This window comes from Tamandua tetradactyla, chromosome 4 (assembly GCF_023851605.1).
Source record: "Tamandua tetradactyla isolate mTamTet1 chromosome 4, mTamTet1.pri, whole genome shotgun sequence".
In the NCBI taxonomy this organism is placed as follows: domain Eukaryota; kingdom Metazoa; phylum Chordata; class Mammalia; order Pilosa; family Myrmecophagidae; genus Tamandua; species Tamandua tetradactyla.
This window is the reverse complement of record NC_135330.1, coordinates 171044801-171071872: the sequence shown is the minus strand read 5'-3', so window position 1 is coordinate 171071872 and position 27072 is coordinate 171044801. Positions and strand designations below refer to the sequence as shown.

Below are 27072 nucleotides of genomic sequence, written 5' to 3'. Positions count from 1 at the left end.
GCATATCTAGTGTGGAAGGGTCATTTCTACTGATTCCTTTTGTAGCTGATTGCTTCCCCCAGTCCCTCAAACAATGCTTTGGAATGTTAATTGTTCTGATATACCTAGCGGCACCATTTTTGTTTTTTAGTAAGTTTGCTTTCGAAGGTTTTGTTAAAACTAGATTTGAAAAAATTGTAGAAGAAATGCAAATGGTCTATCCAATGTAAAAGAGTAATGGGGAACTGAGTATCATTTCAGTTCAAATCCTGGACAATTTAGAGATGCAATAGCGAGTTGTTTCCTTGTCCTGGCTTTTACTATGGATATAGCTTACAGAGATCCACAATGGGCCCAAATGACCCCTTCTAGTTGTTTGCCTCTTGGATAGTAAGCAGTTTATATCTCACCTTAGTCACATGCTTAATTAATGCCCAAAGCAGTATAACAGTCTTTTATTCTAGATGAACAATATGAGATTTGGTATTCTTAAAAAAAAAAAAAAAGATAATGGAAAATGAGAAAACTTCTTGCTTTCTTGTTCCTTAAGTTAGACATGTACCACTTCATTTAAAATTTTCTCCCTAATATCACAAATGTCATTAATACTTGGTATCTCCCCAAGAAGTAGAGCCAGACTAAGACATCCAGATTTAAAAAGAAAATAATTGAGAATGATTTTCAATTTTATTTCAGAATAAGGCTATATCTAGGGAAAGCAATTGAGCTAAATGCTCAATTGTTTTCCAAAATGCAAGGTGTCAAGATCCAGAAGGCAAATGGTGGTATTTAGAATAAAAGACGTTTCATAATTTAAGTCCTAGTTTACCAGGTGACATACGGGACCTGTTTACTCTCTTGAATACTGAGTAGGATTCCAAAGTTTTGATAGTTGAATCAAAAGCTGAGTCATATTTTAGTTTGTTTTTTTCCTTTGTCTTCTATATTATTTGTTCTAATTCTGATGTCTACTGGCAGAGACTATGTTTGCATTTGTGGTGTTGGAGGTGATGCCCTCCAATGTGCTGCTGGAATCTAGATGAGCTCTGGGAGGCCAGATACGCAATGGGATATAAAGATCTTCCTCTTATGCCTTAGGGTCTTAGTTACATTTATTCAAAGGTTCTTGTGGAAGGATTCTTCTATGATGGTGTGCCAAACAAGCAGATTAGTTCTAATGGCACTTAAAAGCTGTTACATTCTTTACAATTGAAATAATCCCACTGTAACTTCCTAAAAACATCCCTTATAAGTTTGTTCTTGCCCTTCATTATTTTATTTTATTTTTTTACCGAAGGTTTCTATCTTAGTAATGGGATCAAAAGTCAAAGTGCAAAATCACATTTAAGAAGGGTAGAATTCATATCTTTATCTGTAACTATGTTTATTTTATCTTTCCCATTTTAATGTGTAAATTAAGTCATTTCTTAATAGACACATTGATGTTTGCATTGTTAAGAGTCAAAAATCACATGCATACATATGCACACACACAAATGTTATAGGAGGGAATGAAAAGAATATATTTCTGTTGTTAAAAAAAGAAAAGCCTTCATTGGGGCTTAGGTACCATGTGGCCTAGGCTACGATTCAGTTTTGGTTCTATGATTTGTAGCAATAGCTATTCCCCGAATATGGCTGACTGTGATATACTTTCAGCTTAGTCATAAAACTTATTTTGATCTTTCAAATGTTTCTTATATGAAAAAATAAAAAGAGGAGCATTTGTTGTTGTTGTTGTTGTTGTTAATGAAAAGGAGTAAGACCATTAGGGAATTATAAGAGAAATAAGATATCCCTGAGGTTATGTGAAAAGGTCTAGGACATTATTAAGGGTAGTTCTAGTGAGCCAGAGATTAGCAAACTTTGTTGCTGAACTGTGGGCCAAATCCAATCCACAAGTTGTTTTATGGACCGACCACTCAGAATTATTTTTTTTAATGTTTTAAAAGTAGTAAATAAGCAAGCAAATGAACAAAGAAGAATATGCTGTAGAGAGTACATGGCCCACAAAGTCTAAAATATTTACTATTTAATCATTAATAAAAGCTGAGTCCTGTAAAGAAGAAACCTGAATGTCATTTATGAATACTTGGCAATGTAATGAATTCCAATGTTTGTGCATCACAAATAAGTCATCATAATTGCTACTACTGAAAAATTTTAATAGGTTTTTTTGAGGTTTAAAATGTTTAGATAGAAAAGAAGAAAATATATAATCTATATTATTTCTTGAATACTTATACTTCCCTCATTCTACAAAAATGATGCATCAATTTATCAATTGAAATACTCAGTAATAGAGATAAAGCTAATATGGTTGCACTCCTTAATCTCAGGATAGAGATGCAATTTTATAAATCTGTTAAAATACAAGAACATTATTAGTACTATAAACTTTAAGATCAGCAAGGTTTTTCTTAAATTTTCAATATTAAATTTTTAAGTAACTCAGTGGATGCATTTTTCTCCTTATTTCGATGATTTGGTTTATAATGTCCAAGCCATGATACTAGAATATTTACAACACTAAAATAAAATTTCCAAGTAAAAGTTTTCATCATAAACAATATGAAAATGATTTTGCTATATTATTCTAGATTTTACAAAATGTAATTCACATTTAGAAAAAGTGGGTTTTTTAAAACTCTAAATAATTAAAAGTTGCCTAAACTAATATATGTAAGTAGATTTAACTGTAAATACATATTAGAAGTCCCAATTATTGTACATTTTCATAATTAAATGTGAATTTCATACAGAGCAAAATTCACAATTAAGAAAATAAACATTTTGTTTCTACCACTGAGTGAATATTTGTAATTACTATTTAAGCCATTTCAGTGAGCTTTTAAGATTGGTGCCATTTTGTCACACCATCTCTTCTTCACATCTTTGCATCACTCTACTTTTCCAATAAGAAAAATATTCTCAGAAAAAAAAGAAGCTTTAGGGGAAATGAATGCATATTTCAGGTCCATCATATACCCAACTAGATATTGACTTTTCTAAAGGGCCAACAGGTTTTGTGCACATGCGACCCCTGCCCAATTATAAATTATAAATGGGATCCCTTAGTTCTAGTAACCTAAAACTGATATCCCTGAATAATAATCCAGTTCTTTTTTTTTGTGGCTTTTTAAAATCATCCAGTATGTAAATATATATTGACGCAGGGTGTGAACAACTTATGTCACTATTTATTAAAAATGTTAAATTGTACATTTTTTGTAATTTCTTTCTTCATCTTAAGAGAGTCGTCTTTTGTGAACTTAAAGTGAAACTAGACAAATGTTTTAATGGCTAAAAAGAATGAGTCTTTTCCTTTCTAAAGCACCAGTGGTTTAGCTTCTGCACCTTAGCCCCCAGCCCCACCACTAAATTGCACACCCCATGTCTGCCTTCATTGCCCCCATATAGAAAGTCTGAGATATATGAAATTCAGGAAAATTATGAGCAGTGATGTTACGTAAGGATACATCTCTTCCTTAGGCTCCACTATGTTCTGTTTTGGGTAAGGATGGTAATTCTAATAACCACGTAATTCAGGGCTTCTCAAATTCATCACTATGGTCATTTGGAGTCAGATCCTTCTTTGTTGTATGAGGATGCCCTGTGCATTGTGGCATGTTGAGCAGCGTCCCGGCCTCTATCCACTGAATGCCAGTAGCATGCCTTTCCCCCATTCCCCAAGTTGTGGCAATAAAAATTGTCTGAAGACATTAGCAAATGCCCTCTGGTGAGCAAAATTGCCCTAGTTGAGAATCACTGATACAAATTATGGAGAAAAATTCTTTCAGGGTGTTATTTATATCACAGTTGGCTTAACTAATTTCTAATGGGTACCCAGATTTCATTCAGGCATTTAAACATAGAAAAACATACACTAGTCTGTTTGACCTGTCCTAGTGGTGATTATACATGGTTTCCATTGAATTTATGTGTTCTAATGGCCTAAAAAATTAGCACCAGTCCTCTCCTATGAAATTGTTAAGGATATTCTGTGCCGAGCCATATTTCACATGCATTTCCATTCCATCCATCCCAGCATTCACAGTTGCCACAGTTACATATTCCATTCCCTGCAAAAAAAAAAAAAAAACAAAAAAAAACCTGAAAGTCATTATTGTGTTCAAAATAATAATATATATTATTGTAAATGATAACTGTTCATAATCAACATTCATTCCATTCATTGTCCACAGATTTTTTTCATTGTGCAGCAATCTTTACCTTTTATTAAACAACTATGAGAAATAATGTCATTAAATGAAATAATGTTGCTATTTCATACCAACATCCCTAAAGTATTGATCAATAAGTAACTTTTCCTGTAGGGCTCCAGCTGGGCTTCCATGTCATATTTTGATTTTCCCATAGAGAGCAAGTAATGTGTGACATGAATAAATACTACAAAACATAAGGCTGCTTGACATAATATGAAACAGTTCAAGTAAACAGCTAGAAGAAAGACATTGTATATTACAGAGGTTTAGAAAGTGAATATCTACCTTAATGACCCACACAAATGTTCAACTTTATCTTCAGCTAGAAACCAAGAGGAACAAGTATACATTTTTCTATTTTCCCTGTAACTTCTTAGGCAAATATATTTTAGAGTTAATTATTAGGATTCAATAACTTAGGATACCAGTAGTTACTATACTGCTAAGTCTCTTCATAACATTCCCCCCACTTCTGATACACACACACAACCATTCCCTGAAAACAACCGACACCTCAACAATGTCTGAACTACTGGTCACTAGGTCCTGTTTAAAGATTTTCTATTCCATATTCCATGCTCAAAGTAAAATTGTCGTCCAGAGAATTCTTTCCTCTTTACACTCTATAGATGCATAGGCATGAGTTTGGGGGTGCGGGGGGACAGAAACTACTTTGTGACTTCATTCCTTTGTACCCTTCTGTGCCTGGGAATAATTTTTAGCTCTTCTTCCAAATGTCCACCTCCCCTTACACAGTATAGACAGAGGGCCCTTGATTACACGGAAGCTCTCCTGTCCTTCAGCCCAGAGTATTGTGTTGTAGGTGCAGTTCAGCTTCATTGCACACTGGCATAGAATGGCTCAAGGTGGGTCAGTACTGCACCTGTACAAATGAGGCCATCATGTTTGTCGCAGTCTCTGTCATCACAGTCACAGAATTCCCCCGAAATATACCATTCCTGGGTGGAACAAATGCACTTCCCACAGTGACAAGAACCTGAAATCACACCAAAAAAAGAATCACTCACAGTCATTGCAGAGCTAAAAGTTTCATCCTAGAATAGGCTATGCACTGATAACAGGCCTCGAATAACCTCTCTTCCAAAGGTAAAAGCTTATTGAATAGCCGGTGGCTCAGAGGGGAGCTTTACTTACTGTAATTCATAAAGGTTATCCAGGAAAGGCTTCATTATGGATCTAGACAGTTGCAATTAGCCTCGAGAAAATGTTCCTTGGCCTAGTCTGGTTGAAATGTCAATGAGGGCAGAATGTGGCAGATTCTTATAGATGGCCTTACAAAAAGGTGTTGAAAAATAGATGTTTTTATTTTTCCTGAACTGAATCATGTTTTAAAAGTGTCTGCTATTTAACAGAACCTAATAGCAAATTATATTAAATGAGGATGCTTTTTTATAATTAAAATAACTCACTAAATTGTGGTATTTAGAATTTGGGGGCAGGGTGTTATGATTTTCTTAAAGGAGGCACATACCTGCATATTGGGTGGTTAATTGAAGTGCTAAGAATGCACATACAATCAGTCATGTACTTACTTATTAGACTTCATCCTCAGGATTCCCTGTCATCAGGATGGATAGCTCCAATGCCCCTAAAATGCCTCATTCTCTATCAGACTCGGGGTTTCACCTGCCATTCCCATGGATTTGCCCATTTCCCCAACTTTATTAGTGACATCTTTAAAAGCAAAGCAAATATATGAATTAAATGGTCTCTCAGAGAGCAGAAAGCCCTTTCAGATTAAACATCCCTTACATAATAGGCAACATCCCTGCATGACAAAAGTTATTTCTACCACAGCAGCAAAGATAAATGGAAAGACTGATATGTTGAAATTGAACACACACACATGCACACAAAGAACTTCCTTTCTTTATATTTCCTTGGTTTGGTTGTTCTTTCCAAACGTGCTTTCCTTTTACTAAAAACTGATTATCACTAAATCTTCAAGTCAAAAATTTCTCTAAGAGAACTGGAAGAAGGAAAAATAGTTCCCTATATTAACAAAATTCCAAACTTGGTAAGTAAAAAATAGAGTGGGGAAGAGGACTGAAATCAGTCATCAGTGCCTCTGTGAAGCATAGTAATTAAAAAATAAATTAACCACCTGGGTGCTTAAAGTGATTAGGAAAGGGAGTTAAACTTATCGGAGATGTCACGAAACAAGTCATGTTCAGATGTCCCAAGCTTTAAGCAGTACCTGGCATCGCACATCATGGAAACTGGTAGATACCTTTTAAGGACAAGAATCCTATGGACAAATTAAACTTCCACCATTCCTTGTCACATTTCTAAAGATAAGAAAGCAGCCATAGAGAATAAGTTACATCCTGAGAACTATTTCCATTTATTTTTATTTTCCTTCTTAACCACAGCATGATTTCACTTGGCTTTCCTTAGAGTTTGGGCTAATTTGCATATGTTCCTGGGCAAAATCTAGAAAACTTCCAGTTCTGATGAGTGGCAGAGAGTATCATGGTTGCTTAAGACACAGTGAGCTGGTTCTCCCAGTCAGTCTACAAGGTTTGCCTCATCCAGGCATATCAGTTCCTTATTTAACAAGTTTATTTATACTAGTTTTAAAGACGTTCCTTCAAATTTCTAGGCATGGCAAATTTCAACACTTAACTGCTTGTTTAACAAATGGTGGCAGATTTATCTGCCAACAAAGAAAACTTGTGGCATTTCACTATCAAAGAACTTTCCTTAAAAGACATCATACTTAGTGTTTTATTTCCAGTATTGAGGGAAGAAGAATTATTTGAGCAATGTGATTTAAATTGTTTCTAAAATGGTATATTGACTGAAAAATTATTTCTACAACAGAAGTAAATTATTTTATGTGATAGTGTATTTCATGTTTCTATGAATTATACCTAGGATATCTTCTTTTTAAAAAAAATTTTTTTATCACAATTCATGAACAGAGCTTAGATTTCATCTTTAAACCTAAATCCTGATCCTGGAACTGTTCTAATCACTGCCCTTTCTTCCAGAATTCTCAGCTTTAGACCATTTTCCTAAAACTGATATTTCCCTAAAACAGTTAAGCTCAGCTAAGATTAAAATGGCATATATTGATGAATCACTTGATAAGTCAATTCCGGTTCGAAAAGTCTACTAGGAACTGAGATACTTGGAATGAAACAATGTGCATTGAGACACTAGCTCTTCTCAGTGAGCAATTTTCCCTGTCTGTATTGTTCCTTCCTGTTTGTAAATGTTCAGTGCATCTTATTCATAGGGAATTCTTCTATTGCTTGTGATATTAGGAATGACGTGGAATATAATAATACAATGAAATCGGACTTATTAGAGAACGTTTCTTATAGAGCATCCTGGCTGTTGTCATCAATGACTGGGGTCAAACTGTCCATCTTGGGAGAGGAAAAAGCTCAGGGAGATGATTCTTTTAAGCATACATAGACCACCTGGCTGCCAAGAGGTTCAGCTCGGCGGGCTGGGACCCACCCACACCTCTGAGACCCAGTCCAGGCTGGGGAGCAACCCACCAATGCTGGCAGGAGCTCTATGGCAGTAGGTCCATAAGCATAGCACCACTAATTCTTTACTTTTTTTTCTCAATGTAAGGGCCCTTAATAATGTTTAGAGCCCCATTCTGTGATTTTACTAACTTGCATTTCTGAGGAATCAGCCACATTTTCTCACTGTCTTCAGAGCATCTTTATTTCTTAAGAAAGGGGGAATGGAATTCTTCTGCCGTCAAAGATAAGAAAATGGAAGTGCAGAGAGGATAAGGAAATCACCCAGAGCCACACAGGCAACAATGACAGTTACCCTTCCAATCCAATTCCTTATTTCCACCTATCTGTAACACCTCTCAGAGTAAAAGCTTTCACACAGTTTCAAAAACGAATTGCTTTGTTCCTGTGGATGGGGCTGGTCAACCACATTGGGTGAGGTGAAGAGAACCCTGGGCAAAGGCTGGTTTTGCAAGGCACAACTTTTGCCCTTTCTCTTCTCCAGGGCCGTGGTGGGGTGTACTGTGGACTTATTTGGATGCTGTTTGACCTAGCAAGTATCATTGTGAGGGTTTAAGGAGAACTTGAATGGCATATGTTTATCACCATTGTCACACAACAGCATCTCTAAGAGCATTAGAAGTGATTACCTCATTTTAGGTGGAGGTGACCAAGGTGGAAAGGTGATTTGCGTACTCTTTGAGCCAAATAATTCCCAAACAATCAAACAAAAAGCCTATGAATCCTATCATGTATTTTGCAAAACAAGCGAAACTTAGGGGAGACCTGGCCACTCAGCTCATCTCTCCCGGTTATTCACGAAACAACTTTAGTCTAAGGGCAAGGCGCCTTTGTTAGTTGCCCTAGGAATAATGTTGGAATTTCTTTTTCTTTCATCAAGCCTGGCAAAATGCTGCAACCTGACATCCCAGCAGGCAGTTTTCTCTACTGTGCTAACCACCACTCCATGTGTTATGACAGTCACAACAATGTATCTTGTTTTAAATTTTTCTATGGAGTGATTTAATGTCTTGGCTAAAATTTGTAAAGAAATAAAATGCTATTTCTTCATCGTCTCCCGAGGTGATGGTTTTATTCACAGCTCAAGGGAAGTGAATGTTTTCGCCGTGTGGTTTTGCCGGGACGCACTTAGCCGCGTCCTGTCTGCTACGTGGTGTGCCGTGGCTCCCTCGAGGTCCACTGCTCAGACTTGTTTCATAATCAGAGAAAGAAAAAAAAAAAAAAAAGAACTCCAGATTTCCTTTGTGATGATCAGGGTGAGGGGCTTTCACTGAAAAGTTTAGGAAAATTTACAGGGAATTCTAACAAGACCATGAGATCTGTCAAAGAAACACGTGACCCCCAGTCAAACAATTTGGACCATGTCTCTTTCCTGCCACCATGTTGACCATTCTTTATTTCATGAGCCCGGTGGTTCTCAGGGGGAGGGGGAGGGCGGTGCCGCAGGGGAACCAGGAGTCACTGAGCCAGACCTGCTGCCCTCTGAGCCTAGAATGGATCACAACTCCATGTTCTCGCTCCTAGTCCCTTTGTTCACCCATAATCCATTGCTGACAGCTCCAGAATAGAATGAGAGGAAGTCTCTGCAGCCAGCTGCTGCCAGCGTTATGGAAATCCATCACCAACCTCAGCATTAAAACTGCAGCCTTGAGGCAGCATCTGCCTACCCTTTCGAGTAGAAGACTCTAAAACTCTCAGCTCATGGAAGGATAAACAAACATTTTAAGAAAAATATGCCTTCAACCTTTCTTTGATCACTGGATGTATTTCTACCACCCAAAGCAAACTATTTGAACAGGCATTACGCAGAGAGAATTTCTGTTTGGTTTGGTTTTATTTCCAGGAAATGGTTATGAGTCAATATGTAGTCAACTTATTTTTTTTTGGGGGGGGGGGGTGTGCATTTCTACATTTATGATGTCTAAAAATGAAACTTCCTCATCAGAATGTAATGACTTTATTTCTTGACACAGAAACTATTACTCTTTTATATAAATTCAGTTCAGGGAATGACATGTTGCTATTTACAATTCCTATGAACATGGCTTTGTGTGTTTTTCCTGTATTGGCAACTGAACTCGACTCAGTGAAGACCAGTTTATAGACTATTTTGGCAGTTTGATGGTGTGCTCAATGAACACACATAAGCACATGGCTCATTTTTAAAATAATCAAATATTAACAAATATACTGATGTTTTAAGGTGAATGGGTTTTCACATTCATTAAAGTTTCTGTCAAAGTTTTTATCTTTACTGCAGTGACAATGCCATTATGGAAAAACAATAAAAAACATCCAAACTTTTAACCTCTGTGTTTGGATCTATGCTCAGGAAAAAAACGTATAATTCAGAAAAGTTAATCATTCTCATATTTTTATACTCAACACACTTTCCTCTGACATGCCCCCCTCTTCTTTCCTACTTTCCCCTGGCAAGTTAATTCCATCCCAACTCCTTTCCTATTTTTCTTCATTAATCTTTTCTCACCCAATTCCTGACACTCTTTGTCTCTCCTATCTATCCTCTCCTTCTTCCTTTCGGGTTCTGCCAACACAGCTTGAATCAAAATCAGGTGTTTCCAGGAGCTAAGGTGCTCTGAGAATAGAATTGATGCAAGATTTGTTTGGGGCTTGGAATTAGATTTAATTTAATGGGGGAACAAACCGATTGCTTTAAACTCATTTGAGTTCCAGCTGATTGTGTAATAGCATAAAAGGATGACATGGCATCCATTCCCAAGCACTAGAAACATAACCCTCAAACACAAAACCCCTGGAAACCAAGGACATAACTTTTTATTGAAATAGGCACATTTGGTGCGACTGAAAAGCCTCCTCCTTGCACCAGAGTGGCCACATCATCCATTTCCTTTCACCTTCGAAGTTCCGTCACAAAGCTCCTTTCAATTTGATAGTGTTGGTGCTGGGGGGCACATTTAGGAGCACATTACCCAGGACACACCATGCTTCCCAGGCCTCATTCATGCGTGGCACGGAGGGCTTCCTTGATAACACTATTCAGGGTATCCGATCCGCTTTTGCTTCACCAGGTCTTTAAATGCTTGTCTTGACCCAGGGTAGGTGTTGAGTGTAAATGTACCTTCAGCTAAAGCTATGCGTTGCCTGAAATGGGGCACGCATTTATCTGACTACAGGGAGGCATGGAGGCTGCAGAACTGAAGAGATTTGGGAGACCCCATGACATCCCCTTTCATGCAGGCCAGTTCCCAATGATTTAGCAAGACTGCCATGCACTTCTGGTACTTTCCTAGGCACCAGCAAAGGGGAACATGGCATCCTCTTACATGCATTATGATAGCATGAATTTAAAAGTCCCTTGAAGAATATAATTTAGAGACATCAAAATCAAGTTGTCCAAAATTTCATCTATTAAGATTCCTTACTCAAAAATCTCCTTCCTTATGTTTTTTTTTTGGGGGGTGCAGGAAGGGGTATTGAGAGGGGTTGATATTTTTCTTGACTCTGTTTCTGTGGTAAATGTTTGATTGGGTTGGGATGGTCTCTTCAATTGATTTGTAGTTATAATGATTTCGTATACTTTTTTGTTTTAAATTCTTGTCTTTTTTTAATATTTTTTATATTAGGTTATACATGTTTTCTTGGAACAAAAGAAGATTAAAATCTTTACATCAAAGAAAATTACATCAGAATTTTGGAATTCATAGGCTTTTTCTTTATGATGAAATTAGTCTCCTCTTATGTCTTTCTTACATCCCCCAACCCTGCCCGCCTCAACAGTTTCAAAAGTCATATCTGTTGGCAGTTCAATTACTTATGATCACTTTTCTGCAGTTTTTGGCTGTATTATTTCTCATAAGTAAACCCGGCAATTGACCTGTTTGGTCAGTTGATTTTTGCCAACTCGGTGTGCAGTATATTTTGCTGTCTTTTCTTTAATTAAAAACAAACGAACATGAAATCTATTTCATTCGATAATGGTGTTGCTCACAGTGAGAGGCTGAGAATCTTTTCTCATGAAACCTATTTCATTTTCTTTGATCTGAAACTTCATGTGGTTAATTTTCAAGCTTCAAGTCAAGTACAAACAGAGGACATAGTGGTTTTTGTTCATGCAATGTGTAGTCTTGAAAAGAGGGTTGTTATCGCTGTGACATAAGCCACGTGTCAGAACAGGAATTCAGTCCAAGCACCTGGAGAGATACTCACCCTTTCCTGAGCACAGTGTCCCATCCGCTGATTCACACAAGCTCTTGCTTTGCTCTTCTGTCAAGTTGCACTTCCGTGGATGCTGGCAGAGTTTTCCAAACCAGCCTTTCTGACAAATGCAGCGACCACAGGAACACGTGCCGTGGCCTGTGAAGCAACAATGGAGTAAGGGAAGGAGGCACAGAGGGTTGAGTGTGAGAGGAGGAAATGGGTAAATAACAGATGAGTCAGAGTTTTAAGCATATATATGTATATATACACACACACACACACATATATATATATCTTCTCTCTCACTCTCTCTCCACACACACACAACAGGATTCTATATCCTATCAAATAAACATGCTTCCTCTTTATGCCTAGTCAGTCTGGCATGTAATTTTTTAAGCAAAGCTCAAAACAGAGCTCTAGTTTTATAAGTTTGAATGAAGCAAGCATAAGAGATATACTCAAGGGAGAAAGAAACCATGCAATAATTTTAAATGGAATTATGCCATCCTTTCTGGATAACAAAATACTTCCTCATTTGCATTTTTATCAATACAGAGTCTCGGTGTTACTCTTCATCACGTGTATTATGACATCCAGACCAATTTGCAAGGTGGTCACATCACCATTGCTAGCAGCATTTATTGATTGTGCTCCTATTGCCTCCTAATAAAAACAAAAGGTTAACTTCCAAACCAATGGCATCTAGTAGTATATTCCCTTACCTACACAAATTTCTACTCACTAATAAATACAGATACAAATGTAACCAACATTATCTCTCAATTGTTATTGTGTAGAACTTAAAAACAGCATAAAGATTAGTTTCGGACATTGGCTCCTGGTATTTGAGAACTGTTTTCTGTTTGGTACATATACAACATTGTGTTTTTGACAATTATACACAGGCATATACGTTCTTTGAGTCATTTAGCACTAGTATCCCACTGCATCATACTTCTTTTAATTTCTTGTTTCTACTCAACGCTTTATTCCATTTCCTAGTATATGCAAAAACTTATGGCCAGATCACCCCAAATCAGCTATCTGCTTGGCAAATAATTATTGAATACCTATTATGAGCAGCATTTGTCTAGACACTAGGGGATACTAGAGGAAACCAAAGAAGATGGTCATGGCGGGGGTGGGGGACTTCTCATAGCAGCCCATATAATCTTCATTTAGACCAGTCAACCTCTCTGCATATATTGACACCATTCTTTAATGATCATTTATGGTGCTCAGTAGATTAATTTAATTTAATTTAACCACCATGTATACAGGCAATTGTTCTCCACAAAACACAATCATCTGAAAGTTAATGAAAAGCAAAGGGGAGGTAAACTCAAGAGAAAGCAGTATTAACAGATCTGTTTCCAAGAGATGCCCTTCTTACCCAGTTGCTGATTTTTTAAATTTAATCCCACTAAAGCCCTTTAAGTCAAGGAAAGTAAGTTATTTTTTCCCAAAATCACATAATTCAACCACAAAGGATTAGAGTTTGGCTTTAGCACCTCTGATTTCAATGTCCACACTTTTTCCATTCTGTCACCCTGCTTCTATAGTTAATTTTGGAAAGCAAACAGTAAGTATTGATCTGAAGCATCCAGTAGCCTTTTCTTAATTCCCATCCTTTCAGCCACTGCAGCATTTGAAGTTATACATTGACATTCATGCATATTCTCAAATTCTCAAAAGCATTTTCTGTATTGGTTTTCATGACACTGGAGTCTTCTTACCTCTTTAACATTTCTCCTTTGTCTCTTTTTCTATTCTTCTACTTTTTTTTTAGCTAATAAATATAGATACCCGCAATTGTCTATCCTTAATTATTTTCTCTTAATATATCCCTATAATCTCTCTCTTGAAATATTCCTCGTACACAGGATTCCAGACAACCACAAATGACCAAAGGCTGTATCTCTAGTCTCTAAATCTCTCCCAGATTTCCCTCCTGTGATTCCATGCTTTGTATGCTACTAACATACTAAATTGTATCCTACTAACATCCTAAATTAATACTTCTAGTACTACACGTAATTTTCTTTCTAAAATCAACTCTTCTGTATTATCTATTTCTTTTAATGATACAATCAGTTCAAAATGTTTTGAATTACATTTGAATTTGTTAATCCCCTCATGAAAAGAGTTGCCAAGTTCTACTGACGCTACCTCTATAACATCCACCTTTATTGCCATCTTAAACTTTTGAAAACCTTCTCCCACAGTCTTGCTCACAGTTTCCTATAGCACAGCTCTCCTCACATAATAGTCTTGCTCTCTAGTCTTAATGCTTATGGGATGGGGTTCACCTATTTTAGCTTTTTTAGGTTCCTGAAAAATAGAGTCCCAAACTACTGTTCCAACCTTATTTTCTCTTCCCCTGTTATGGGTTTAATTGTGCTCCCCAAAAACATACATTGACATTCTAATCCACAGCACCTCAGAATGTAAACTTATTCGGAAGCAGAGCCATAACAGATGGAATTGACTAAGTCCAAACGAGGCTATGCTGGAGTAGGGTGGACATGTAATTTCATGCAACTAGTGTCCTTATAAGAAGGGGAGGGGACATATAGACAGAGACCGAGAAGATGGCCACGTGACATAAAGGCAGAGATTAACTCAAGGAATGCCAAAGATCGTCACTGGCAGAAGCCAGGAGAGATGCATGGAACAGATTCTTCCAGACTTCAGAAGGAGCAGGGACCATCTCACATTTTGATTTCAGAACTGTGAGACAGTACATTTCTGATGTTTTAAGCCACCCAATTTGTGGTACTTTGCTACAGTAACCCTAGGAACTACGATATCACCTTCCCCTTGTCACACACTTCCTTATCTAATCAAATTGACTTACTCTTTCCCTGCATATTTCCCATGCTCTTCTGACTCCATGCCTTTGCTGAGGAATGAATGACCTCCACCTACTCTACACACCCAATCCTGCTTAATTTTTAAAGTTCAAGGAAAAGGACTACACCCATGAGAAGTCTGTCTTATTATCCCTAAGTGGATTTCATCTTTGTCTCCTTTGAGTTTCTATACTACTGTATTTTTCATCTCTACTGTAGAACTTTTGTTCTCCCCATCCTATTATACAGTAATCAATACTTAACTATGAATTCTTTGAGAATAGGAATCACTTATAATTCATCAAGGTAGTAATCAGAATGCTAAGCACACTGCCTTACAGGTAGTACTTATGTAAAAAAAAAAACTAGTTGTAAGTTGAGGCAGTTTTTAACAAAATTCCCTCTCATTTTATTTCACAAATGCCAAATGAGAGTCCTAAAATGGTATTAGTAAAGTCAGGGGGAAAATGAAAGCATGATAAATTTACAGGCCAGCTAGTTAATGGATTGTTGCCCAAGCATGGGGAGATGGTGTTGAATGATCTGTTGTATTTCCATTCTCTAGATAGAGTGAAGTTAGAGAATTGGTGCCGCCTATGAGCTTCTATTCAATGAAAATTTATTAAATGGGTTGTATCTTGAATTTCTCGAATAAAATGAAAGCTCATTTATAGTGAAGATCTCTTTAAGGAGTTCAATAAAAAGTCAGCTACTTCTGGAGGCAGGGGTACAAACATCAGAAAGAAATAGAAAGAACTTCTAGTACCAGCTGCATTGAGCCTCGGACTTTTCATATCTTTGTTTCTTACTGATCCTGGGTTACTAATAATTATGATCAATTAGACATAATTGATATTAAAGAAAATTCTGTGGAATCATGTGTAATCTTCATGAAGAGAAAGGAATTCTGACTCTGACTTATTATATTATGGTAGCTTGGGGCTGTATCTAGCTCAGAAAAACAGGTTCCTAAAGTTAATCCGTTCCTGTGGACATGAACCCACTATAAACAGGAAATTTAGATAAAGTTACTTAAATTATGGTGTGGCCCACTCAATCAGGATGGTTCTTAACCCTATTACTGGAGTCTTTATAAGCAGAATGAAATACAGACAGAAAAATGCTACAGAGAGAAGAGCCAAAAGCTGGATGTCAACAGAACCTGGAAGAGAAGAGAGAGACCAGGAGAAACCACCATGTACTTTGCCATGTGATAAACTAACGACCAACAATTGCCAGCAGCCAGCCCCAGAATGCCGCAGTCTTTGGATAGAAAGCACGATACCTTAATTTGGACATTTTCCTAATCCCCAAACCATGAGCCATTAAATTCCCATTGTTTAAGCCAGCTCATTGCATGGTATTTGCTTGACAGCCAAGGAAACAAAAACAAATATTGAGAATATCTGGCTCCTCAATAGAAAGTAATTTAATATAACACTTACATGAAAGGAAAGAGGAAATTGTTTTTCATTTATTAGCTCATTTATCATATCCTTTCATAAAGTGAAATTAGCATGTAGCCCAAACTCTTGCCAAAATGCACCGAAGTTTAAATGTTTTGATATGCCGTTCATATGACATCTCTTTACTTATAATAATAATTTTTTAAACTTTCAATAGTCTGTTCTTTCTAAACTCTAACAATTTAGTCACCCATTGAAGAAATATTTATTACTTACCTTTTATCTGCCAGACACTACGCTTGCAACTTGGGATTAATAGTGAATGAAATAGATATTAACCCTACACTTGTGACACAATCAAGTGAAGGAGGAAATGCCAACAAGCAAATAAATACACTTGGACCATGGAAGAATTAAAAAGTTATTTAAAGTAGTCATGGAAGGCCCCTCCATGGTTTCCAAGGGATGAGAAGATAGCCAACGCTCCAGGAACAGAGTTCTAGAGTAGCTAATGAAAGTCCTTGAGACAGGAAAGAGTTTGGCATGCTGCAGGCACTGAGAGATGGCTAGTATGTTTGAAGCATGGTGAGAAAGAAGTAGAATAAAGATGGAGTGCTGTTTTAGTTTGCTAATGCTGCTGGAATGCAAAATACCAAAAAAGGAATGGCTTTTATAAAGGGGTTTTAAGTTACAAGCTTACAGTTCTAAGGCCATAAAAATGTCCTAACTAAAGCATCCAGAAAAAGATACTTAACTCAAGAAAGACCAATGTCTGTCACATGGGAAGGCACATGACTGGTGTCTGCTGGTCCTTGCTCCTGCTTCCATTGCTTCCAACTTCTGGTTTCAGTGGCTTCTACTCTCAGTGTCTGTGGGCCTTCACTCGGCTTCTCCAGAGCAAAACTGTATTCTGGCTTGCTTAGCATCTCATGGTAAGGCACATAACAATGTCTGCTGGGATCTGCATCTCCGAAAGTCTGTGTCTAGGCATCTGCTCTCACTCCAAGCATCTCCATATGTCTACATTTATGTCAGCTCTGAGCTCCTGAAATCTCCTGGAGCTTCTGCATTTCCAAACACTGGCATCTATGTCAGTTCTGAAGCAATGGTGTTTTTCAAAATGTCTGTTTTTAAAGGACTCCAGTAAAGTAATGAAGACCCACCTTGAATGAGCAAAGTCATATCTCCATCTAATCAAAAGGACACACCCACAATTGAGAGGGTCAATCTCCATGGGAACAATCTAATCAAAGGTTCCACCCTGAACAATAGATCTGGCCTCACCAGATTGGATCAGGATTGAAAAAGAATGGCTTTCCTGGGGCACCTAATAGTTCTAAACTATCACAGTTAGTGTGTTTGAAACAGAGTGAGAAAGAAGAAGTAGGATATCATATAGTTGGAGAGCTGTTCAGGAACCAGAACATAGCAAACTATTTCTGGTAAACAGTGTAAATTTTATGCCAAAAGGAATGGAAAATAGCAAGAAATTTAAACAAGAGAACAATGTGACAATTTACAGTGTGAAAACTCACTTTGGTAGCTGAATAGGAATGGACTAAGTGTGTTAGGGGAAAATAAATACAGGGAAAATGAGAGAGCCATTGCAGTATTCCATGCATAAGGTGATGGTCACCTGAAGTAAGGGAGGGTGGTAGCAGAGAGGGAGAGAGGTGGATAGAAATATATTTTAGAGATAGTGCCTATGGGAGTTGCTGCTGGGTCGGTTGTGGAATGTGAAGGAGAGAAACAAATTGAGGATCAGAGTTTTAGCTAGATAAACAGATAAATTGTTACCTAAAGGAGATCTACTGGGTGTAATGGGTCTAAAAATTTGAGTAAAACACAACATTAGCAATAAGGGAGGTTTTAGTCAGCTTGTCTGCGTAACCCTATTGTGCTATCACTTAGGCCATAGAGTGAAATACTAAATGATAGCAGAACTGTTGGAGAATCATCTATATTTACCATTTGATGAAAATCACTTTTCTGCTTGACATTAGAATTGGCAGCAATAATTCATCTTTATATAATGTGCACAATAGATAATCCTAGAATGAATCTATAGAGAAAATCAGCCTAATGAAATATCTGAAAGATGCTAAATTTGTCTTTACCTGTCTTCTCAAGTCTTGACAACGTGGAGGAGTAATTTTCAAGGTGTATGAGCCAGTCTTTCTCTCCCAGATACTTACCTTCTGTTCCCACATCTCGCCTCTGTTCTCACAGAGAAAATCAGTGATTTTCTTCTTATTGCCTTCCCTTCCTCCAATACATCAACATATCTAGCAAGAACGTTCTGGTCAATGTAGAAGTCACTAGCTGCATGATTATTTGAATTTAAATTTATTAAAATTAAATAAAATGCATAATTCAGTTTTTCAGTTACACTAGCCACATTTCACATGCTCAATAGATACATGTGGCTGGTAGCTACTATATGAACAACAGAGATCTAGAACATTCCTGTCATCTCAGAAAACTCTATTAGACAACTCAAATTGCTCTGGAAAATGACCTCTTACGGTAAGTTAACTGACCCAGAGGTACATTTCTTTAAACACATCAGTGTTGGTTCTCAATGAGTAAACTGACTTATGAATGGATACTAATTGTACCACACATTACATATAACCTCCTCTATATTTTCCCCTTCCCATTTATTAACAAAACCCTCTTTTCTGTTTATTTGATATGATATAATAATATGTCCATCTATATAAATGTTTGATTTCTCAGACTCCTTTTGACCTAGAGGCACCAATATGAAATAGGTCTAACAAATGAGATGTAAAAGAAAGTCATCTGGGTGGGATTTTCAGGAAAGCTACTGTTTTCTTAAGGAAATGGGACAGTCTCAGCTAGCATGTATCCTTTGCCCTTTGTCCTTTTCTTTTCCCCCTTGTCTTCTCTAAAAGATGGACATGACTAGAGATTTTCTATTGGCATGAGTGCTATGGGTGCAATCATGTTCCCCATAAAAACACATTCAAGTCCCAACTCTAAGCCCTGTGGATGTGAACTCATTTGTAAATACGATCTCCAAAAATCCTATTAGTTAAGATAAGTTTAAACTGATTAAGAGTGGGTCTGATTTGGCAAATTTGACTGGAATCCTTTTAAGCGGAGGAAATTTGTACAAAGTATAAGGAGACAGAGAGACGGTGGGCAGTAAACAGAGATGGAATTATGGATTCCTGCAAGCCACCCCAGAATGCTATGGACTGCAGAGAAAGTACAGTCTACCAATACTTTGATTTTGGACTTTTAGCCTTCAAAACTGTGAGACCATAAATTCCTGATTTTTAAGCTAGTCTATGGTACTTTGTTACAGAAGCCCTGGAAAACTAAGATAATGATGGCAATTCATACTATAACAACAAAATGACATTCTGCAAATTTGGTATTTAAATGTCCATTACCTCAGCCAAACACAGTCCTAACTGGTATAGTTAAGACCTCAAGAATAAAGCTTGTAACTTTAAAAGGTAATTTGAAGACAATTGCTGCCTCTATTTGTCCATGTAAAAAAGACTTAGCCTAAATGATTGATTTGAAACCTTCCTCATCATTAGAAATCTGGCAGTGCCCGAGAGTCACTAAATTTATACTCTCAGGCTGTATGATTTCCCTCATATATAGCAGCTATGAATTAAAAAGCTCCCTGAAGATATGTTACTGATTGTGTAATTAAGAGATTTCTCTTCATTATATCTTCTTATTTCTTAAATTGAACTCATGGGCAGCTATTTTAGGAGCATAAAAGAAAAGAAAATGCAAAAAGAAGTCAGTTTTGTGTTTTCATCTTGTGTGTATGTGGTAGAAGGGGTTTGCCCCTTATTAAGTTTGTATGAAGATAAAACAACTAAACACACATGGGCCAAAATGTAAATACATTTTCCATATAGAATCTTAAAGTCACATGACACTAAACTGAGTAGACCTTCAGGACTGACTTATTTGATAAGAAGTTCAAGCATATAGGTCACATAAATTTTTTATTGTTAACAAGCTCTGTAACCATTGGACATAAGTCACACATAAGTTAATTAAATGAAGAATGGTCTTGCTTCATACTGATTTTTCTTTTTCCAGTTATGTTCATGACTCTCATCAGCAAGTTGGAATTTTGGTGTAATCAAAACTGAGTTACTTAAAATTATGTAATTAGCTACATTCACCTTCAGTTACAATCGTTAATTTATCCCAATTTACAGAATTGTTTTAATCCTCTTTAGTTTTATTGTTAGGAAGGTAGATAAGTGCCGTTGGTTGTTAGTTACCATGTGACTGCTGATTAGGTAGGTTTCTGCATGTTTTCATTTCACTGACTTGTCTCTTGTTAAAATTCTCAGGCTGGCACCACACTGACCTTAGGGACCTCATTTCGATCTCAGGCCACCCCTTGGATACGCAGGGTTCCAATCTGTCCCTCCAGATGAAAGGTCACAGAAACTGTAGCTCAGTATCTGCTATGAACTAAGAAAACTATCGAACTAGTAGTCGCAATTGTATGATGCTCATGTGTCCCACACACTCATATTAGGAAGAGGAGCTCACCACTCACTGCTGTATAATGGTGATACTAAATGCTTTGAACAACCATCTGCAATTTTTTTTGCTATGTGCAGATCTGCTGATTTGCGTGACTCTGACTCCTTCCTTATCACGTTGTAAATAGTGTTTCATGCCCAGGACAGATGTCCTGCCATTGCATTGGCTGCACCAACCTTTTATTTCTCATTCCATATACAAGGCGTTCATTGACTGTCCACCTAGTACAGGGTAACGGGCATGCTGCATTCATTATGTCTCATTCTCTCCCCCTCCCTGAAACATAGGCTTATTATAATTACAGGCTGTTAAATTATTTTTTGAATGTGTCTCACTCTGCCTTTCCACCAGTAAGCCTCAGCACACATTGTCCCCACTAATTTCTGTGCTACACTCCCCACCTCACTTCACTAGGCTAAATGCTATGCATCCTATTACTAACAAATATGGTAGTTGTGATGCTTAATTGAGTTAATACATGTAAAGCACACAGCATGAATTTTAGGTATTTAGTACAGTTGTTATCCAGGTATGAATGTAAAAGGCACAAATTTAGGAAAGCCTTCTTTGGCTACCTGTCTATATTAAAATGCCCCATTACATGTTCCCATTGAGCTAGGGCTTCTCCTTTCTGACATTCACCTGTTGTGATCCCATTATCAGTGTCTACCTTTCAATCTTAACTGTTAAGATCCAAGACAGCATGAGCTCTGCCTGTCTTGGTCACCTCCAAATCTCAAGTACTGACAAATAGTAAGTGCTCAAAAAATCATGTTCGAATTGATGAAAAAATTCTGATGACTTCAGTTTCAAACATGCAGAATTGAAAGGATTTCCATTTTGAAATATTTAAATAGAAATTGAAGAATCCAAAGCCAAGATAAGAAATTATCTTGGTATTATCTTGGGAGACATTAACATAAAGATGAAAGTGGAAAAGACTGAGATAAGCTGAAGGTAGGCATCCAAAAACTATTTCCAGGGAAATAAGGTTTGTTGGTAAACTCTAGGAGATAAGCAAGAAGAAGAAAGGAAATGGTTATGAGAGAAGTTAGAGAAAAAACACATGGAAAGATATGCCCAAGGCCGAGGGTGGAGAGAATTTTATGGGGATTGCATGAAGAGTAACTTGACTAAAATGTGGTCATGTAACTGAGAACTGAAATCACCCAGGACTTGGGCAGCTAGGAATTATTAGTAACTTCAGGGAGAGTGAATTATACAGAATGGTTGGGGATAGAGCAAGTTTATATGCGTTTAAGCCTAAACCAAGAGGAATGGAAGCACACAAGTCAGAGGTGATGGCATCAGAGTTCAAAAGTATTTAAAAGATTGTGAATTACTGATTATATATGTTAATATTTTATTTCATTTGTTAATTTTTTTAAATTAATAAGTAAATAAAAAAGTATTTAAAGGCATGTGCATTCAGGGGGCAGTGGAATGCCTTATGCAATGAATACTCACTGATTTGAATATTATAACATGTTATATACATATAATTATACTAATTAATGAGAAAAATAATTTTTGATGATCATGAATAGTTTTAGATAGACTGAAAAATACCCAAACTTTGACAATGGTTGGAGGAAATCCTAGTGGCAAGTGCTTTCCTCATCCATGCTTGGACATATCCATGGAAACCTTCTCCATGGAGGCACACTGCTGAGTAAGGGTTATTAAAAATACTTCTGACATGAATGGTTTTGGCCTCTTAGATATGGTAGCTCAGATTAAAATCTGAAGAGAGAGACAGTTTTGTGTGCAAAGAAATGAAAAGAGAAATATCCCTTCTACCAAAAATTAGAGAGCAGACAGCCACAGTTCTGAATAATTTTGGTCTGTTATAATAAAGTAATTTATTGATTATAAGCAAATATGGTGCTCTGTTATATGTCCAATAGAATTTTCAGTAGTAGTCTACAGTGGAATGTTCTGTCTGTGCTGGTTATGTCTGTCACTTTCTATATGTGTATATCATAATTATGATAAAGATTTTTAATGTATGTGTGGCACTTATGAGCCATGTGCTGTCCTAAGTACTTTATATATGTTAATTCATTTGATCTCAAAGAAGCACTACAAAATAGTTGTTATTATCATCATTTTATAGATGAAAAGTAGACGTTATATAAATAGCTTATGGGCACACAGGTGATAAGTAGTAGAAACAGGAGCAGAACCAAAAAAACCTGGTTTTCATCTCTGGCCTTACCTACTGTACTATACTTTACCATACTATACTACATTATAGTTTTAATTTTTATTTTTATGAAAGGCATGGAAATACATTATCTCCTTATTAAGTAGCTTACTATTTTGTATAGTTTAGAATTAAAATTACTATAGCTTCAACCATGCTGGTTAGTGGAATGTTTCCGTGTTTACAGAGAACAGCTGAAACATAAAAAAAATTCAAGATCATAGTAGCCAAGTTCACATAATCCCTTTCATGAAAGCCTTGATCAGAAAATGGAGGAATTAAAATCACTGTACCTTTACTAAAGGTCTTAAAAATGAAATCACCGTTTGAGGCTAAGTGCAAAGATAAAGTAGAGTCTTTAAAGACTGCAGGTGATATTTTCCAGTGATGTTTTAATAATCTTGTGTTCCTCTCATTGAGGAATTTTAAAGATAGTATCTGTGTTTGTTGGTAACTTTTCTAGTTATATATTACTTAGGATAAACATGACCTGGACATTGTTTGGGGACACTTCTTCCTTTTGAAACTATCCTTCTTCAAACAATAGGACTATCTCTCACAAGTGAACAGTCATATGAAATGAGTAACAAGGAAAGCAAACAAACAATTAAAAAAAAAAGAGGAAGAACTCAGTGGAAGGTGAAAAGATGTGTTCTTCGGGACCTCATAGAATAATTTGTTCCAAAACGTAAGGCTCAATGCCATTACCTGGGCTGATTAGCTCAAGTGACTGATGAGCAACAGGAGAAGGTAAGTGAAATAAATGCTATTCTATAAGCCAGCCTTTCAAAATTGTGGTGTCATTCTAGTCCCACATCTGCCAAAGCCGGGATTCGAAGAGCAAAGTGAATTTTAAGAATAACAATATAAAATGTTCTCAAATAACTTTTCCAAGACCTATTTCCTTTATATACTTGAAAAGCATTTGGCAATTGTTTGACCAATAAAATATTTAACACAATCTGAAATTAAATGTATAAATGATTCTTAGAGCTGGTTGTGAACCTTTAAGTAAAAGCAGACTTTGAGAGAAGTAATACAATTACAGCAATCAAAGATGCTCTGCATATGTCTGCTGTTGGCAAGGTGATCCTTTTCCTTGAGAACACAGTTTTCCCCAAACTTGAAAATACTTTCATCCTCTCAAGAAGAAGTTCTACGGTATCACATTAGTGGAGAAGATCTGCCTAAGAAACAACCTCTGAATTTGAGATTGAGGATCACCTAATTTATGATCAAGGTTATATCATTAAGATAAGGGTTATTTGCATATCTGAAGATCTTGTCTAATCTATCGCGTTATTCTTTATCTAAAGAAAGATTGGATTGGAGGGTCAGCAAAATCTAGACAGCATCTGAAAAACAAGAACCCATCAGTGTGTCTTCTGCAGTAACCAGAGAAGATACCCAGAGCTCCTGATGTGAGAACTGTGTTCCTTTGGCACCTACACCATAGGAGCTGTCATTATACTCTACACACACCCCTTCATCCTGACCATTTTGGTGACTTACCCCTGGCAGCAGCTGGATTTCTCTGTCCCAGGGTTTCCTCCAGCCAGGGAAGCCTACTCTGCGAGGCATGATGGATGTTTTAGGGGAATTAATGCCTCAACTAATGGCTGACAGGTATGTAAGAGCTGTGTTTTACATGGACTCCCAGAGTTTCCCCAGTGAGCTAAAGCTCCAGTTGACCATAATAGTAACTGGATTGGTAACACAATCTTTATTGGCTGCCTTCTTTTTCCTGGCACACTTTTATACTCCTTTATCAGTATTTCCTTCAACTTACAAATAAATCGCTTGCCTCCAAACTCCTGTCTGAGAACCTGATTTCTCATAAGGCTTTCCTACAAAAACTTCTGATCTCTGGGGCAGTTATATTTCTCATTATAATTCAAGTAATTGGTATTCTGGATTATACATTGGCCTTTTACTAGTTTAGTTAAACAGAAGTCAGTCCTCCCTATGACAGACAACTCTGAGTAGATGTACAAAATAGAGACTTTACACATGCAGAGTTGACAATTAGTCTAAAAAATGTTACTTGGTAAAATAGTCATTCTCCAGTTAATATATGTTAACATCTGACAGGGAGATATATAGATTTTTGTTTCATCTTTGATTTCCTCTCCAAAATTGGTAAGAAAGAGAGATTCATAGGTAGAGGACATTCAACTTAATAGGTCATAAATAGATATACCATGTTTATATATTAACAACAATTTCAATAAAGACACTAAGGTAATTGGGCAAGGAAATCCATGTGAGGAAAACACTTCATGTCAGAGAGAAAATGATGATAATAAGAGCAGAGACATGTTTAGTGAACTTTCCAGGTGCCAGGTAGGCTTTTCTTTATATATTGTTGTGAGAATTAAGTGAGTTAAAATGTAATGTCCTTTACAAACAAAAAAAGACTTATGGTCTGTTTAGATATTTCAGGTAATTAATACCAGTGAAGGGGAGATATAAACTAAAAATAATATTGACTCAGCATGAAAACATTTAGATGTCATTCAGGGGACAACTGTGGTACAGGGAAAGATCTCTGAACTAAAAGTCAGAGTACAAGTTCTGGGTCTTCACTTTTTAATGGTGGGACACTTTATGAATTATTTAAATCCATCAAATCTCACTCAATTTTCTGTTTATAAAATTATAAAATTAGGAGTGCAGGAACAATCTTTTAGGATAGCTGTCATGAAGACTGCATGAAATAAAGCAAAAGAATTATTTAAAAGGGTTTTTAAACCTGGCTCACAGAAAGGAAAGAAGAAAATGTTTTTGGTCAAATTGAAAGTGTGTTATATTTTGTTAGAGAGAGAATAGATAGACATACTTAAATATTAGATGATAGAAAGAGGTGGAGCTCCAACCTTCTAAGTAGTACATACATTTTGATTTTTCCAATAAGAGTGCTCACTTGCATCATCATAATTTTCTTGGAGAGGTCTAATTATATACTTTTAATATGATTTCATGCCCAGTTCACCTCAATTTTACTGTAAACATGGAAAGAGCTGTAATCAGCTTGCATCCATCTCTACAATAAGAAATCTTCCCAAGACTAAGATCCTCTCCTGGAAGATGGTCAGGTAGACATTGCCAGAACATTCTACCCCTGGGATCCCATTTCTCTGTTATCTTTGCTGACTACCCTTTATCTGCCACAACCTTTGTTTGGACACTTGATGACTTTCAGTAAGCACTTGCTTGGGCCTAACTTCCATCATGGAAACTCAGGGCATATCTCCTGGTGATTTTGTAGTTAAACTTGAGAGTGCAGTCTTACTGCTCTATATCAAGTTTTTGGGTGGTATGTACTTTCTCCCATCAATGTTTATGCATATTATAATAAAAATCACATTACACTGTTGAGATGCAGCCAAGTCTTTCACTGTCTTCATAGTATACTTAGTTTAGACACACCCATCTTTTATCAATACTACACTTTGTATTTTGTCATACCCCTAAATCAAGAGTTCAAGAAAATAAAGGTCATTACGAACCTAATTGTATATTGCTTTTAGGTCTAATTGCACACTGCTTTTTGTTTATGTTCCTTGTAACAGCTAATTAAAAAAGGAGGATAAGTAGGATAAGAAAGGAAGGTGAAGCAAGTTGCATGCAAGTGGCATGAGGCTGTGTAAATCGTTCCAACCTCCACAGACCACGCTGTCCAGATCTTCACAGAGGCGATCATCACATTCGCACATTTTGCCATACACCCTACCATCTCCCGGCGGGTAGCAAGTGCATTTGCCACATTCACATTTGCCTGAAAAATATAAAGACAGAGCACATGCATTATAACAGTCACAGAATCTAAGAGGCTTTCAAAGAAAACAAGCATACAATAACCCCCAAACCTTCCAGACCAGCTCTAGTCTGTGCTTGATAATAGTTGGACAAATAATTTTTATTACCTCCCTGAGGTAGGTTGAAGTTCAAGGACAAATGCGGGGTGGGGGGTGAGTGGGTAAAGAGACCAAGTAACAATTGCTGGCTCAGAAGTCATTCATATGTGTAGCTCTCCGTTTTTTGTTTCATTCATTTTTGAAGACTCTCTGGGTATTCCATATTCAACTTATTTTGATGATACCACTGAATAGAACAGTCAGTTTTATATATTTTTACATAATGTGG

At 36.8% G+C, this 27072-nt stretch overlaps 1 protein-coding gene across 1 annotated transcript in view; it reads right to left on the bottom strand.

Annotated features, from left to right (window-relative positions):
- Positions 1–1251: 1251 nt before the first annotated feature.
- ITGBL1 (integrin subunit beta like 1) overlaps positions 1252–27072 on the bottom strand; it is a 262109-nt gene continuing 236288 nt past the window's right edge. Inside the window, exons 8-11 of the mRNA XM_077158609.1 lie at positions 26588–26704; positions 11915–12061; positions 5089–5202; positions 1252–4061 (exon numbers count right to left, since the gene is read on the bottom strand). Coding sequence (XP_077014724.1) covers positions 3970–4061; positions 5089–5202; positions 11915–12061; positions 26588–26704 — 470 coding nt within the window. The 3' untranslated portion in view covers positions 1252–3969. The remainder of the gene's footprint in view (positions 4062–5088; positions 5203–11914; positions 12062–26587; positions 26705–27072) is intronic.